The sequence below is a fragment of the Hyla sarda genome, chromosome 6 (genome assembly GCF_029499605.1).
Source record: "Hyla sarda isolate aHylSar1 chromosome 6, aHylSar1.hap1, whole genome shotgun sequence".
Classification (NCBI taxonomy): Eukaryota; Metazoa; Chordata; class Amphibia; order Anura; family Hylidae; genus Hyla; species Hyla sarda.
In genome coordinates, this window is record NC_079194.1 from 288876970 (window position 1) to 288893418 (window position 16449).

Consider the following 16449-nt stretch of genomic DNA (forward strand, 5'->3'; position numbering starts at 1 on the left):
CTCTGGTGAAAACCAGTAGTGGCTTAGAACCGGTCCACTAGCACGGTCCACGCCAATCCCTCTCTGGCACAGAGGATCCACTACCTGCCAGCCGGCATCGTGACAGTTTTTTTTATATCTACTTTCTAATTGTTGGGGGAGGCATGTCCAGAATCCGCCCTGGGGGACATGCTGAACCAAGGGTCCTCATTCAAATGTGCTTCATGTACTTCTTTGTGTTTCCTCTATTCTTAAACAATAGAATTGTAAAATTTGTGGAGATACATGATTTAAGTTGTAATTTTACAACAGCTGTAAAGCCACAGCATGGAAACACTGCTTTACTGTAATGAAACAAGAATTGTAATGTCTCCACCTAGTGATCATACGTGGTACTGCAGCATATGGTTTCAAAGCAATTTTAACAAATGTAAAAAAAAAAAAAATCATGATCTGATAGCACGTTTAGCTTATATAACACATATCTTTATTTATTTTCAGGGGTAACAAAAAATAATTTAAAGAGAACATCCTGACAGTTCTCTGAATCCTCTCTATCCCGTCCATTATCTATCAAACACTTTCCCCATGTCTACAGTACTGTTGCATTGAGATGACGTCATTCTCACGTTCCGGCCAGTCCAGGCTCCACGTCCACAGTTTGGCCTCTTGTTCTCTGTTTCTTTCACAAATGTCTTTTATTTTTCCTGCTTTAGTCTCATGCAGCAAACGTCACTGTCCTGTTCGCACTGTACATAGCAATATAAACTCTGTCAGAAGTCATACAAAGGTAATCCATGGATACAGAAAAATAAGATTTCCAACGACCTGATAGAAAATGAATGGAAAAGTACTGAACGTAGCTTAAAGTGCACACAAATATATCATAACTTAAAGTCATCGGAAGGACCTGTTTCTGCACAAGCTGGCGGCTACATGGAGGATGCTGGGCATGATGAGGGTGAGGCCAACCTGCAAAACCCGGTTAGTATTGACTCTCATGGGCGTTGTGGCCTAACACTGATACCACCAGGCATACTGCTGGAAATAACACTAAATCTAAAGTATAAAGCTTATAAAAGTACAGCTTATCCATAAAACCACTAGTATCATACTGGAGATATGGGCAGACACTTTTCTGGACTCTTCCTCATCTCCAAACTTAAACTTCCTACCCTTGGTCCCAATGGCTCCTTACAGTGAGCACTAGGTTAGCTGCAACTAAGTTAGAATTTAGCTTTAGTTTTCCCTCTGCGGTGCCTTAAAAAAATCTCCGGTGTCATCATCCATGTGTAGCTGGGGATCCAGTAATTCCTGCAATTTTTTAATGCTAGCCCCCCCCCCCCCCCCCAGCCCCTATTCACCAGCTACCCGTACCATTATTTTTAGTGCCCAATATGCTAAGGAGGGCCTAGGTCCAGGACTTCTTACATGCCACCCGTAACCAAGGTCATAATTGTCGATTCTGTAACTCATGTTCAGGCCCCATCCCCCACTCAAACAGGGGGACCCCCAGTTGCCCACCTAGGACTTGCTGCTTGCATGCAAATCCTGAGTGACAGTAGGTTCTCTGCACAGGCCCAAGTACAGAGTAATGATGGGACGTCACGTGGGTGACTGGTGAGTGACATGGTCAATGAGTGTGCATGTGGTCCAGTGTGTACCCCCAACTACAACTCCCAGCATGATGGACTATATAGTAGTATATAGTATAGGTCAGTGTTTCCCAACTGGGGTGCCTCCAGCTGTTTCAAAACTACAACTCCCAGCATGCCGGACTACATAGTAGTATATAATATAGGTCAGTGTTTCACAACCAGGGTGCCTCCAGCTGTTTCAAAACTACAACTCCCAGCATGTCGGACTATATAGTAGTATATAGTATAGTTCAGTGTTTCCCAACCAGGGGTGCCTCCAGCTGTTGCAAAACTACAACTCCCAGCATGTTGGACTATATAGTAGTATATAATATAGATCAGTGTTTCCCAACCAGGGGTGCCTCCAGCTGTTGCAAAACTACAACTCCCAGCATGTTGGACAATTTAGTAGTATATAGTATAGGTCAGTGTTTCCCAATCAGGGGTGCCTCCAGCTGTTGTAAAACTACAACTCCCAGCATGTTGGACTATATAGTAGTATATAGTATAGGTCAGTGTTTCCCAACCAGGGGTGCCTCCAGCTGTTGCAAAACTACTACTCCTGGCATGTTGGACTATTTAGTAGTATATAATATAGGTCAGTGTTTCCCAATCAGGGGTGCCTCCAGCTGTTGCAAAACTACAACTCCCAGCATATTGGACTATATAGTAGTATATAGTATAGGTCAGTGTTTCCCAACCAGGGGTGCCTCCAGCTGTTGCAAAACTACAACTCCCAGCATGCTGATAGTTGTAGTTTTGCAACAGCTGGAGGCACCCTGGTTAGGAAACACTGGTATAGGTTATGGTGCAACATTCCGGGAGTTGGAGGATTGGTTGGATAAATACTGGCCGGGTGGCCAAAATGCTGGCTGTGTCGGTAAAATACCGGCCAGGTGGCAACCCTATACTTTTTGCCTCCATCAGCTTTATGGGGGGTCTACAGCGCAAAAGTACATTTTCAGACATTCATGGTGCAATAGATGGAAGTTGTAGGAACTGTAATAAATGTCATAATTTGACAATGACTGTGCTCTATACTAATGTACCAGACACCAAGGGGCTCATATACTGTTCCTGCAGTCTTGGCCTTAATTAGCATATTGGGTGCCGAAAGTAATGGCACCTATAGCTGGTCAATAGGGGAGGGTTTAGAAAAAAATGTAGGAATTACCGGAGCATGGTCTAGACTTGGATGATGATGCCAGAATTTTTTGGAAGGCGCTACAGAACTTAAAGGGATATTCCGGTGATAAACAATTTTTTTCATATCAACTGGCTCAGAAGGTTAAACAGATTTGTAAATCACTTCTATTAAAAAAAATCTTAATCCTTCCAGTACCTATCAGCTGCTGAAGTTGAGTTGTCCTTTCCAGTCTGACCACAGTTCTCTCTGCTGACACCTCTGTCTGTCTCAGGAACTGTCCAGAGCAGGAGAGGTTTGCTATGGTGGGTTTGCTCCTACTCTGGACAGTTCCTGAGACAGACAGAGGTGTCAGCAGAGAACACTGTGGTCAGAAAGAAAAGAACAACTCAACTTCAGCAGCTGATAAGTACTGATAGAATTAAGATTTGTTAATAGAAGTCATTTACAAATCTGTTTAACTTTCTGGAGCCAGTTGATATGAAAAATAAATTGTTTTTCACTGGAGTACCCCTTTAATACCTTCTACCTTACTTTCCTTCTGTAGCTTGTAGTGACAATGGCGTGACTCAAGAGGTCACACTAACTGCTCATCCCACAGAATCTGGAATGTGACTAAATAGATAGCACAGTAATTATGTTAACTTTGTCCAGGACTTAAAAAAATATGGCTCCCTTCTTCCAGCGCTGCTCTTTCCCATGGTTTGTGTCTAGTTTTGCAGCACAGCTCTATTACAGTGAATAGGGCTGAGCTGCAATACCAAACGCAACCCATGGGCAAGTGTGGCACTGTTTTTCTAATCCTGTGCCTCCCTTTGATGCCGGCCTTTCTTATAATGACCGCGTTATTTAAGTACAGTACAGACCAAAAGTTTGGACACAACTTCTCATTCAGAGTTTTCTTTATTTTCATGACTATGAATATTGTAGATTTACACTGAAGGCATCAAAACTATGAATTAACACATGTGGAATTATAGACATAACAAAAAAGTGTGAAACAACTGAAAATCTGTCATATTCTAGGTTCTTCCTTTTGCTGTGATTACTGCTTTGCACACTCCATTCTCTTGGTGAGCTTAAAGAGGTAGTCACCTGAAATGGTCTTCCAACTGTCTTGAAGGAGTTCCCATGATGCTTAGCACTTGGTGGCGCTTTTTGCCTTCACTCTGCGGTCCAGCTCACCCCCAAACCATCTCAATTGGGTTCAGGTCTGGTGACTGTGGAGGCCAGGTCATCTGGCGCAGCCCCCCATCACTCTTTCTTGGTCAAATAGCCCTTACACAGCCTGGAGGTGTTTGGGGTCATTGTCCTGTTGAAAAATAAATGATGGTCCAACTAAACGCAAACCGGATGGAATAGCAGCCGCTGCAAGATGCTGTGGTAGCCATGCTGGGTCAGTATGCCTTCAATTTTGAATAAATCCCCAACAGTGTCACCAGCAAAGCCCCCCCACACCATCACACCTCCTCCCCCACACCATCACACCTCCTCCCCCACACCATCACACCTCCTCCTCCACACCATCACATCTCCTCCCCCACACCATCACACCTCCTCCCCCACACCATCACACCTCCTCCTCCACACCAGCACACCTCCTCCATCACACCTCCTCCCCCACACCATCACACCTCCTCCCCCACACCATCACACCTCCTCCCCCACACCATCACACCTCCTCCCCCACACCAGCACACCTCCTCCTCCACACCATCACACCTCCTCCTTCACACCATCTCACCTCCTCCTCCACACCAGCACACCTGTGAAGTAAAGACCATTTCAGGTGTCTACCTCTTGAAGCTCAACAAGAGAATGCCAAGAGTGTGCAAAGCAGTAATGAAAGAAAAAGGTGGCTACTTTGAAGAACCTAGAATATGACATATTTTTTGTTATGTCTATAATTCCACATGTGTTAGTTCATAGTTTTGATGCCTTCAGTGTGAATCTACAATATTCATAGTCATGAAAATAAAGAAAACTCTGAATGAGAAGGTGTCCAAACTTTTGGTCTGTACTGTATATACATTGCCATGAACCTTTCCATTCCCCACTTGGCCATGCATAGTCTTCCTAGAAGGCCCCTCAGCACAGAAGAGTTTACTGTCATTGGTTGGGATCATACAGAAATATTATTGGCAGTATTATTATTATTATATAAGTAACAATTTGTAAAAAAAAAAAAAAAAAATAACTGAGAGTTAAAGGGGTACTCCGGTGGAAAACAATTTATTTTAAATCAACTGGTGCCAGAAAGTTATACAGATTTGTAAATTACTTCCATTAAAAAAATCTTAATCCTTCCAGCACTTCCAGCTGCTTTATGCTCCACAGGAATTTATTTTCTTTTTGAATTTCTTTTCTGTCTGTCCACAGTGCTCTCTGCTGACACCTCTGTCCATCTCAGGAACTGTCCAGAGCAGCATATGTTTGCTATGGGGATTTGCTCCTGCTCTGGACAGTTCCTGACATGGACAGAGGTGTCAGCAGAGAGCACTGTGGTCAGACAGAAAGGAAATTCAAAAAGAAAAGAACGTCCTCTGTAGAGAAGCTGATAAATACTGGAAGGATTAAGATTTTTTAATAGAAGTCATTTACAAATTTGTTTAACTTTCTGGCACCAGTCGATTTAAAATAAATTATTTTCCACCGGAGTACCCCTTTAATCTTGTGTCCTACATGAACTACATCTGAATGTTTAATAGTCCCATTTGGAATGGCACTTGAATTGGCACTCCCATCTAGTACTGATGCCTCTTCTCGATATGCTTATACTGGTTAAATGGTAGAGTCATAATATCTGGGTCAATGATATGAACATCTTTTGTGATCTGTGGACAACACAAATTAAGTTGAGGACTCTACTGCAGGACCCCTTGGATTTCCATCAGCTTTCGGCAGGGGCAATGCTAGTCCTCCCAGGATGCAGAGGTAGTAGTCAAGGGGGTCCAAACTCCCCTCTGCCACATAAGAAGACACTGGTACCATACATGGCACATGGTTGGGGGGGGGGGCTTGTTACAGATTTTTCATTGGGACACTGGGACTGTGGCATGATTTTAGTGGACACACTAAGCTAATGCGTTAAAAAACGTGGCCCAATATCACAGAATCATTCATTTGGTACTCAACATGGGTTATTATCCTTTAAAAAAAATTATCATTTGCTTAACTATATAGGCCAGATGTATGATAGCCATATGTATGTACATATATAAATCACCTATATATATAGAGAGACAACTGGATGTCCCAGAATAGAAGGGCCGGAGTTCTCAAGGTCCTCCCTGTAACAAGCTCCAGACATAGTTTTTGAATAATCAGATCAGACCAACCCAAAGACCTATCTACAGGTGGTGGTTGTGAGCCATGGACATCAGAGAAACGTTATATCTCTGGAAGAGAGATCATTGAAGGCTCAAGTTACCAGAGGTCACACCAAAGGTTTGAGTAGTGGTAGCCTTCAAAAAAATACCAGATAAAATGGGCAGAAGGGAGATGCTTGGTAAGACTACAGCTGTAGAAGGGTTCACGAGAAACCAGTACTAAATATTATGCCTATATCTAGAACTGCCCATATCTAGAAGAACATTGAGAAGCCACCTAAACGGATCAATGCTCTGGAGAACCAAGGCATGTGGAAAGTTTTGAGCAGCTGGATAATGACTCCTGGTAACCGGCTGACCTGGTGATTGAGTCTCCTGATACATCTCCAGCCAGCAGTACACAAGAATGAGTGTGATTCTTTAAGACATATGTCCACTGACTCTTAGATGTCCACCATTGATGGACAAAACTGTGGCTCCACTCTTTACTTACACATATCCTTCAAAACAGGACTTATTTCTTAAAACAGTGTTGACTGCATTCGACTTATCTACTTGCAATCCTCACAGCCAAATTGGGGCTTCCAAGAATGTCTACGAAAATTTTTGCAGCCCTGAACATGCTCTTTCAATATAGTTCCTTAATCTCTTCCATCAACCCCGGGCATAGTTCATTCTTGGAGCCTATCTGGCCATGCCAATGTTCTTGTACTGACACATGAGGAGATGTTTGAAGGTCTTTTTGAAGGTGGCATTACACAAAGCGTAACAAGCTGGGTTTATAGTACTGTTCACATAGCAGAGCCAGTAGCCTATGTACCACACAGTTTCTGGGATACAAGTTTCGCAGAAAGTGTTTATCAGGACCATCACATTATAAGGCGTCCAGGTGAGAATAAAAGCCAGCAGTATAGCAAAGATGGTCCTGGTGACTTTCTTCTCCCTTGCTGCCATCTGCCTTTTTTTCCTTACTTGATTACGAGCTATGCTGGCAAATTTCCTTGCCACGTTGGCCGGACGAGTGTTGGGCAGGCCTGAATCTTGGTGAAGAGGTATTGAACATTCAGGAACTATCTCAATGGCTGTCACACACTCATTGCCCGTCTGCTTTGTCACAATTTTAATTTTGGACCACTTCGAGGTGGCATTGACCCTCGGTTGCAATTGTTGCAAGCTTTGAGTTGGAGCCAAGACGACACCAGAAGATGGATCGATTGTTTGCTTATCCTGAGGGTGGTTGGTCATGCTAGCAGAACTAGATTCATTCGAGGTTTCTTTTTCTTCCACAGATTGGAGGTTGGTCAATGACTTCTCTAGTTTGCCATTTTTTACCCCATTCTCCCCTTCTATCTTTCCTTCTACTACCTCGGATTTAGGAAGGCTCTTTGTCTGCTTGATGAGGGGGCTTTTCATTGAGCTTATTGGTTTACTCTTCTTCTCCGGTTTTGTCACTGGACAATGTCGACGAACTCTGCTTCTACTGGCCAATGAAATGTGAATATAGAGGATGGTCATAATAATCACAGGAAGATAGAAGGCAGCAATGGCTGTGCCAAATGTAACGGCAGGGTTGGAAAGAAACTGAATGTAGCATTCCCTATCTTCCACTGTCCTCTCTCCCACAATAAACTGCCAAAACAAGATGGCGGGTGCCCAGAGTGCAAAGGAGAGTAGCCAGGCCGCTGCAATCATCAACCCTGCCATCTTTGTGGTTCTTCGAGCTGGGTAGGTCAATGGTTTGGTGACACAAAAATATCGATCAAAGCTGATGATAAGAAGGTTCATCACGGAGGCATTACTGACCACATAGTCCAAAGCCAGCCATAGGTCGCACACAATGGGTCCAAGTGGCCAGTAGCCCTTTATAATGTACACCGAGTAGAGATTCATGGAGAATACGCCAATGATGAGGTCAGCACAGGCCAGGCTAAAGAGAAAGTAGTTGTTGACTGTCTGTAACTGGCGGTTCACCTTGATGGAGAGCATTACCAAGATGTTTCCTACCACTGTGACCAAGCTGAGAGAACCTGTCACCGTGGCAATAAAGATCATCTCCATTGTTTGATACTGGCCCGAAACTTTCTCAGTGGTGTTGGAAGACAGGGTGGGAAGGCTTGTTGAGTTCTCCCAGGTGTCGTTTTCCATCTTGGCTGGCCAACGAGGGGTGGATAAGTTGTAGAAAAGCTCTAAAAGGAAGAAAAAGAGAAAAAAAGTTATAATAAATTGTCACCAATATTGTTAGCGGGAGAATTCTACTCTAAGACACGGAGAACACTGTCAGCAAACTCAATTAGGACGTTGTTGAGAAGGTCCGACATATTCCCTGGTCCTTGTATAATGACTTTCAGAGATGACGGGGCTGAGCGTCTTGGGTCATTGTTATTAGTTAATTAGTGTGTCATTTTAATGAGCGCCACGCAGTAACTTTACTCCCAAACCGCCGAAGCAGAGCTATTTCTGTACAAAGTGGCTGCAAAGCTTCGATCTGAGCAGGCTTTAAATCTATGAAGCTTTCTAAACTTGCTGTCTTAAGCAATCATTCTTCGGCAGCGGAATTTATTCATGACAGAAATAGTACAAAGGAACATATTCAGGACCAAGTCACACAACTTATGCTATGCTGAGGGCTATACAGGCAGTGTATCAGAGTCTAAACAACTCTTCCCCAACCTGCGACTACTACCACCAACATGACCTTCGGCTGTTGAAGTATCATGGGAGATGTAGTTTTGCGACAGACGGTGAGTCACAGGTTAAAGAATAGCAAAAACAAGAACAAAATAAGTCTGGCACTTCTGTAATAATTAAAGAAACTCAACAAGTGATCTCAGCAGCCAGGGATGGGAGTCGGCTATCGTCAGCTGGAGGTGCAGAACTATCATAGAGCGCAGTTCACACAAGCAGGTATGTAGGCGATAAAAAAGTAGACAGTTGCACTCCCCACTCTGATCTTTTACTTCTTTATTCGGGTAGTTTCAGGTACAGTCATAACTTATGCAGGGGCACGTCCAGGGGACAGAACCGTTTCGTGTGGGATATACGCTTCGTCAAGCCAACGCGGAGCGTTGGCTTGACGAAGCGTATATCCCACACGAAACGGTGGATGCGCCCCTGGATCAGTTAAGACTGTACCTGAAACTACCCGAATAAAGAAGTAAAAGATCAGAGTGGTGAGTGCAACTGTCTACTTTTTTTTTTTATCTCCTACTGGTTAAAGGTGGTAGTCCACTGCTGAAAAACGTATCCCCTATCATAAGGATAGGAGATAAGTTTCAGATCGCAGGGGGTCCGACCACTGGGGCCCCTCGTGATGTCCTGTACGGGGCCCTGGCTCGCTGGCCAGAGAGCGTGTGTCGACCACCGCACAAAACGGCGGCCGACACTCCCCCTCAGTAGAGCTATGGCTGAGCCGGAGATTGCCGAAGGCAGCGCTCCAGCTCTGCCATAGTGTTGTATTGAGGGGGCGTGTCAGCCGCCGCTTCGTGCGGTGGTCAAGACGCCCCTTTCCCGCGGGCTGCCGGGTCCCCGTACAGGAGATCGCGGGGGGCCTCCGCGGTCAGACCCCCCCACAATCTGAATCTATCCTTAGGATAGGGGATGAGTTTTTCAGCACTGGATTACTCCTTTAAAGAATACTGGTTTAAAAGGGGTACTCCGATGGAAAACTGTTTTTTTTTCCTAAATCAACTGGTGCTAGAAATATTTGTAAATGACTTCTATTAAAAAATCTTAATCCTTCCTTAATCCTTCCAGTACTTATTAGCTACTGATTACTACAGAGGAAATTCTTTTCTTTTTTGGAACACAGTGCTCTCTGCTGACATCTCTGTCTATTTTAGGAACTGTCCAGAGCAGCATATGTTTGCTATGGGGATTTTCTCCTACTCTGGACAGTTCCTTAAATGGATAGAGATGTCAGCAGAGAGCACTGTGCTCATGATGTCAGCAGAGAGCTCTGTGTTCCAAATAGAAAAGAATTTTCCTCTGTAGTATTCAGCAGCTAATAAGTACTGGAAGGATTAAGATTTTTTAATTTACAAATCTGTTTAACTTTCTGGCACCAGTTGATAAAAAAAAAAAAAAAAATGTTTTCCACCAGAGTACCCCTTTAAGTCAACTATTGGATGGACCACCACAGGCAGCCTGTGGACAGGTGATTGGCTGTTTTGGAAGAAAAAACAACCACATATTTCTAATCCCAGACAACCCCCTTAATTTGGCCATACAGATTTAAGACATGTTAGAGAAACTTTTTGATATCACTAGTTTAGCATACCCAATACTTTGTACCTTTTGAGATGTCCTCAATAACCTCTCATTGAATTAAACATGCATGCTTGGCTGGTTAAATCTCCCCAGTGACTTAGGCCCTACTATACCTCCCATTTGTCCTGGTTCCAACAGAACAGTCCCATTTTTCAGGCACTGTCAGAGGAAGTCCTGCACATGCCCCCGATCCAAAGTGTTCTGATATTCAATTGCATTTGTGTTTCAATTGAAGACTACGGGGGAGCAGAGAGACATTGGATCCCTGCCCTACCACTTGTAGGCTACAGACACTTTCATTTCCCTTTTATTGAATTAAAGGGGTACTCCCGTGGAAACCTTTTTTTTTTTTTTTTTTTAGATCAACTGGTGCCAGAAAGTTAAACAGATTTGTAAATCACTTCTATTAAAAAAATCTTAATCCTTCCAGTACTTTTTAGGGGCTGTATACTACAGAGGAAATGTTTTTCTTTTTGGATTTCTCTTATGTCACGACCACAGTGCTCTCTGCTGACCTTTGCTGTCCATTTTAGGAACTGTCCAGAGCAGGAGAAAATCCCCATAGCAAACATATGATGCTCTGGACAGTTCCTAAAATGGACAGCAGAGGTCAGCAGAGAGCACTGTGGTCATGACATAAGAGAAATACAAAAAGAAAAAACATTTCCTCTGTAGTATACAGCCCCTAAAAAGTACTGGAAGGATTAAGATTTTTTAATAGAAGTAATTTACAAATCTGTTTAACTTTCAGGCACCAGTTGATTAAAAAAAAAAAAAAAAAGTTTTCCTTGCGAGTACCCCATGCATGCTTGGCTAGGTAAATCCACCCAGTGACTTAGGCCCTATCAGACCTCCCATCTCTCCTGGTTCCAACAGAACAGTCTTAGATTTTAGACACTGCCTGAGAAAGTCTTCCACATGATCCCAAGAGGAGTTCTAATTTTAATTGCGCATCAGTTGAAGATTGGGGTGGAGCAGGGAGCAAGGTCATCAGCCTGCAAGAGGTCAGGAGCAGCTGGAGATATCACCATCATTGCATCACCTGCAACACCAAAGGAAGTAAGTTTTAGATCTTTTTATTTCATTGGCAATATTAAGAAGGGGGAGAATGAACCTGGCTACCTACCTACCTACCTACCAACCCACCTATCTGTCCACCAAACTACCCGATCACCTACCTTAACCCTTTTCTGAAGCAGTTTCATTCATGACCTTAAGGCCTTGTTCACGTGGAAAAGTTCTGCTCGGAAATTCTATAGCAGCCCATTGTTTTCAACGGGATTCTGCTGCATAGCGCAGGCGGGAGAATTTACTGCAGCGGAAACATCTGGTCGCGGAAATTCAAATTCTGGCTTACGCAGAAAGAATTGAGCTGTTTTGGTAGTATCCACTTGGATATGCAATTCCGTCTATGGAGACGGCGCATTGGCGAGTGGTCCAAATACGATTTAAAGGGGTATTCCCGTGGAAAACTTTTTTTTTTTTAAATCAATCAACATTTTATGGGCTGAATACTACAGAGGAAATGGTTTTCTTTTTGGATTTCTCTGATGTCATGACCACAGTGCTCTCTGCTGACTTCTGCTGTCCATTTTAGGAACTGTCCAGAGCAGCATATGTTTGCTATGGGGATTTTCTCCTGCTCTGGACAGTTCCAAAAATGGACAGCAGAGGTCAGCAGAGAGCACTGTGCTCGTAACATCAGAGAAATCCAAAAAGAAAAGCATTTCTTCTGTAGTATACAGCCCCTAAAAAGTACTGGAAGCATTAAGATTTTTTAATTGAAGTAATTTACAAATCTGTTTAACTTTCTGGCACCAGTTGATTTAAAAAAAAAAAAGTTTTCCACGGAGTACCCCTTTAAGGACAACAGCAGCCGGAATGTCCAGACGAATATTTTGCAAAAATGATGCCATGTGAGCATAGCCTTAAACAGGTTCTCCGCCCCTAGACATGTTATCCCCCATCCAAAGGATAGGGGATAACATGTCTGATCGCAGGGGGTCCGGTAGTTGCAGCGCGCGATCTCCGGGCTGGCACTGCAGCATTATGGTCTCGGAAACCTGGGGCTTCCCTGATCGTGACGTCATGCTTCCTCCCATAGACATGAATGGAGGGGGAGTGGCGGCTGTAATCGCCAGTCATCCGGCACGGAGCGGAGATGACCGCGGTTCCGCAGCAGAGCGGAGATGACCGGACCCCCGCGATCAGACATGTAATCAGCTATCCTTTGGATAGGGGATAACATTCCTAGCAGCAAAGTAGTGGGTTTCGGGCAACTGTCCATTAAAGTACATTGAAACAAACCGTGACCGACTGGGGCGCTGATGCTGTCGCCCGCAAATCGTATTCACGCATCATGTATTATCCTTTTCATAACATCCTTTATCTTTGCGCTTCATGTTCAAAAACCATTTTGTGACATTTTAGGGAAACCGATGTGTCAGTCTTTCCGTAAATTTTCATCAATGAGCGTGCACGGCGCAGTTTACCAGCTTGCCATCGGGTGGCAGCACAAAACCGTTAGACAAACCGGTATTTTAATGAACCTTTTTCTATGTATTTACCGCAAATCTTTCCGTGTGACAGCTCATCTATATGCATGCTAGACTTGTTAGACTAAACCGTAACATTTCTATTTTCAGGGATTCGACGAATGCCCGCCACATGGCGACTGCTGTTCGCTCAATGATATATCAGATTCTGCAACACGCATTCAAAGTGGCACGCTACCAAATGTTATTCGCCCTCGATGAGTAACTGATTCCCAACCAGGGTTCCTTCAGCTGTTGCAAAACTACAACTCCCAGCATGCCCGGACAGCCAAAGGCTGTCCGGGCATGCTGGGAGTTGTAGTTTTGGAACAGCTGGAGGCACCCTGGTTGAGAAACACTGGACTAGATGAACGGTAAGACCCTGTTCGCCCCCTGGACCCTGAGTGATGACACTAGACGATCCTATCTATGTATAGGGAGAGATGCACCACTCAGGACTGGGGGCAGACAGCCACCCCCAGGGTCCGCCCCAATGACTACTTACCTGGGTCATTGTGGCTCTTTTAAACGATGATTTCTCTGAAATGCCCAAATTAGTAAATCGTAGTGTTCCGGTACCTCGCTCCCTTCACCGGGACCTCGCTCCCTTCACCTGTTTCTTGCTGCCCGCGGTCTGCGCAGCATAAAATAGGGGACAGGTTCCCTTTACAGACCAGGCAGCTGAGTTCAGGGGTCATCCCAAAATGACAACTTATAACTACATAATTAGTGGGGGTCGAATCGCTGGGACCTCACCCATCATGAGGACTGGGGCTTCAATGTAACGCCGGTCACTGCTGCGTCATTCATTTGCTTAAAGGGGTACTCTAGTGAAAAACAATTTTTTTTTAAATCAAATGGTGCCAGAAAGTTAAACAGATTTGTAATTTGCTTCTATTTAAAAATCTTAATCCTTCCAGTACTTATCAGCTGCTGTATACTCCTGAGGAAGTTGTGTAGTTCTTTCCAGTCTGACAACAGTGCTCTCTGCTGACACCTCTGTCCATGTCAGGAACTGTTCAGAGCAGAAACAATTCCCCATGGCAAACCTCTCCTGCTCTGGATTCGCCCCAAGTTACGCTTACTTGTTTATGGGGCGATTCGAGTCCCAGTACATCGCACCGTCCCCCCCCCCACTTTCAGTCAGTATATAGCCCATTATAGGCGATTTATTGATGATCTTTTTTTTAGTTTGGGTGGGGACATCTGAGCAGGGTACTGAGTTTGTTCATGTCCTAAACCAGAATCATTGGGGTTTACAGTTCACACCCCATTTTTCTAATATTCATATTGAATTTTTGGACCAGGGCTATTCAAACTGAAAAGTTTTTTAAGAATGTCGACATGAATAGCTTCTTGGACTATAAAAGTGCCCATCATCCAAAATGGCTTAGGAATATGCCCTATGGGCAATGTTTACGCATTCGCAAAAATTGCACTTTGGATTCCAAATTTTTAAAACAGTCTTATATTTTACAACAACATTTTAAAAATAAAGGTTACCCCGACCCATTATTATCTCATTATTATTATCTCTTATTATTATGTTCAATAAAGTAAAAACAGTGTGACATTGTGACTAAAGATGAGCGAACTTACAGTAAATTCGATTCGTCACAAACTTCTCGGCTCGGCAGTTGATACCTTATCCTGCGTAAATTAGTTCAGCTTTCAGGTGCTCCGGTGGGCTGGAAAAGGTGGATACAGTCCTAGGAAAGAATCTCCTGGGACTGTATCCACCTTTTCCAGCCCACCGGAGCACCGGAAAGCTGAACTAATTTATGCAGGAAAAGTCATCAACTGCCGAGCCGAGAAGTTCGTGACGAATCGAATTTACTGTAAGTTCGCTCATCTCTAATTGTGACATCACACAGTAGTAGGAATACTGATAAGAAGGTGAAGAGTGACGTTGATAGTTTTGAATATAATTTTATTACAAATTATAATTGTGCAGCCGATGATATGAAATGGATATTAATAAAATATTGGCCCATTGTCTGGGATGATGCCATTTTGAGGAATTTTATTCCTAAACAGCCAGGAGTAATTTTTAGAAGATCCATGTATGGTGAGCCACAGGGTGTGAGGTGAGATGTTAGGGTCAGATGGTATTTACCCCTTTGTGTTCGTGACGCCAGGGAGTGGTTTTCCTATATAACCACCCGAAGGTAGTACCGCTAGTCCTAGGTAGGGCAGAGGCAATAAAGAGTCCAAGGCCAGGTTAAGGTAACGGTAGCTTTTACTGAGGTTAGACAGATGTTACATTCTATACAGTTCAGCCAGGATCCCAGAGAGGTGACCAGTGACACAGAGAGACCTCGCAGACTTGCTGGGACTTGCAGTAGGTAGACTGACTATAATGCAGGCCCCGGTGACTAGACAGTAGACTTGACTTGACTGACTTGATGACTTTAGCTTACTTGCAATTGACAGGTGGCTGCAGACTTTAGGCTTGAGGCCTCCAATGCTCTGGACACTGATACTGAGACGACTTGACTGCACTGGACCTCAGGCGATTCAGCTCCTCCCTATCTTATATAGGGGGCTGTGTAAGGAGCCCATAGGTCACTAGAGAGGTCACCTGGTCACTGGGTTCTCTGGGTAACAATCAGATGACTTGAACATGTGACTTAAACACAATCATGTGGTACAAATATAATCTTGTGACAAACAATAAAGGTCCTTTATTCATTATATGACAACCCTTTTATGGGAAACCTAGATATACACAGGAGGAGACACTACAGGAGAGCCCCGGAGACATATAGGCACTCAACCTGATGGGACAGAATGACCATATCCCGTACTGGGACACCACACATGAATCTGCGCAATCTTCTAGCCCCCAGCAGATTGGGATCAACGCAACCCTCTCATGTGTCAGCTAGTGTTAAGGGGATGTTTAAATGAAATAAACCTCGTTATTTGTGTTGCAACATGATCAGTTTTGAGACGTTAAAGGGGTTCTCCACCATAAGGTGATTTTAGTACGTACCTGGCAGATAGTAATGGACATGCTTAGGAAGGATCTGCGCTTGTCTTGGGGATAAATGACTATGTTGTGAGATTATCATAACACTGTGGCTTTTTGTGAACTGGTATTTCCTGTTTGAGTTTTCTTCTTTTGCCTACAAATCCCATAATTCCATTTTCCTCCCTCCCACACATCAACCACCTCACCCATTGAAACATAAATGAGCTGCATCCATTCAACAGACCTGTAGTTTTCAAACAGGGTGCCTACAGCTGCATTAGTTGCAGATTGATCTCTCTCCCACCAAGCGACCGCTCCACCCATTGAAGCAGACAGGCTCCCGGTCATCAGCTGACTAGTGATGTCAGGTCTTGGCTGCATTGCAACCTGGGAAAAATCTGAGACAACAGTCATTTTGTATGCTGTTAAAAATAAATATTGGTGTGAAAATCACAGAAGAATTGTGAGAAAACCGTCACACACAGATACAGACACTATATTATGAACTACACTAACTTTACAGCCCCTGTAACATAGTCAAATAAAAACAAATTCCTGGAATACCCCTTTAACTACATCTGATGCT

At 43.8% G+C, this 16449-nt stretch overlaps 1 protein-coding gene across 4 annotated transcripts in view; it reads right to left on the reverse strand.

The window, feature by feature from the left end:
* Nucleotides 1–390: 390 nt before the first annotated feature.
* The window catches only part of CHRM4 (cholinergic receptor muscarinic 4), a 183021-nt gene continuing 166962 nt past the window's right edge, over nt 391–16449 (reverse strand). For 2 of the 4 annotated variants that reach the window (XM_056527652.1, XM_056527653.1), the window contains exon 2: nt 5100–8275. In XM_056527652.1, coding sequence (XP_056383627.1) covers nt 6774–8275 — 1502 coding nt within the window. In that variant the 3' untranslated portion in view covers nt 5100–6773. Of the gene's footprint in view, nt 729–5098; nt 8276–16449 lie in introns of those variants that run through there. The other 2 variants (XR_008845404.1, XM_056527651.1) reach the window with 2 other exon arrangements.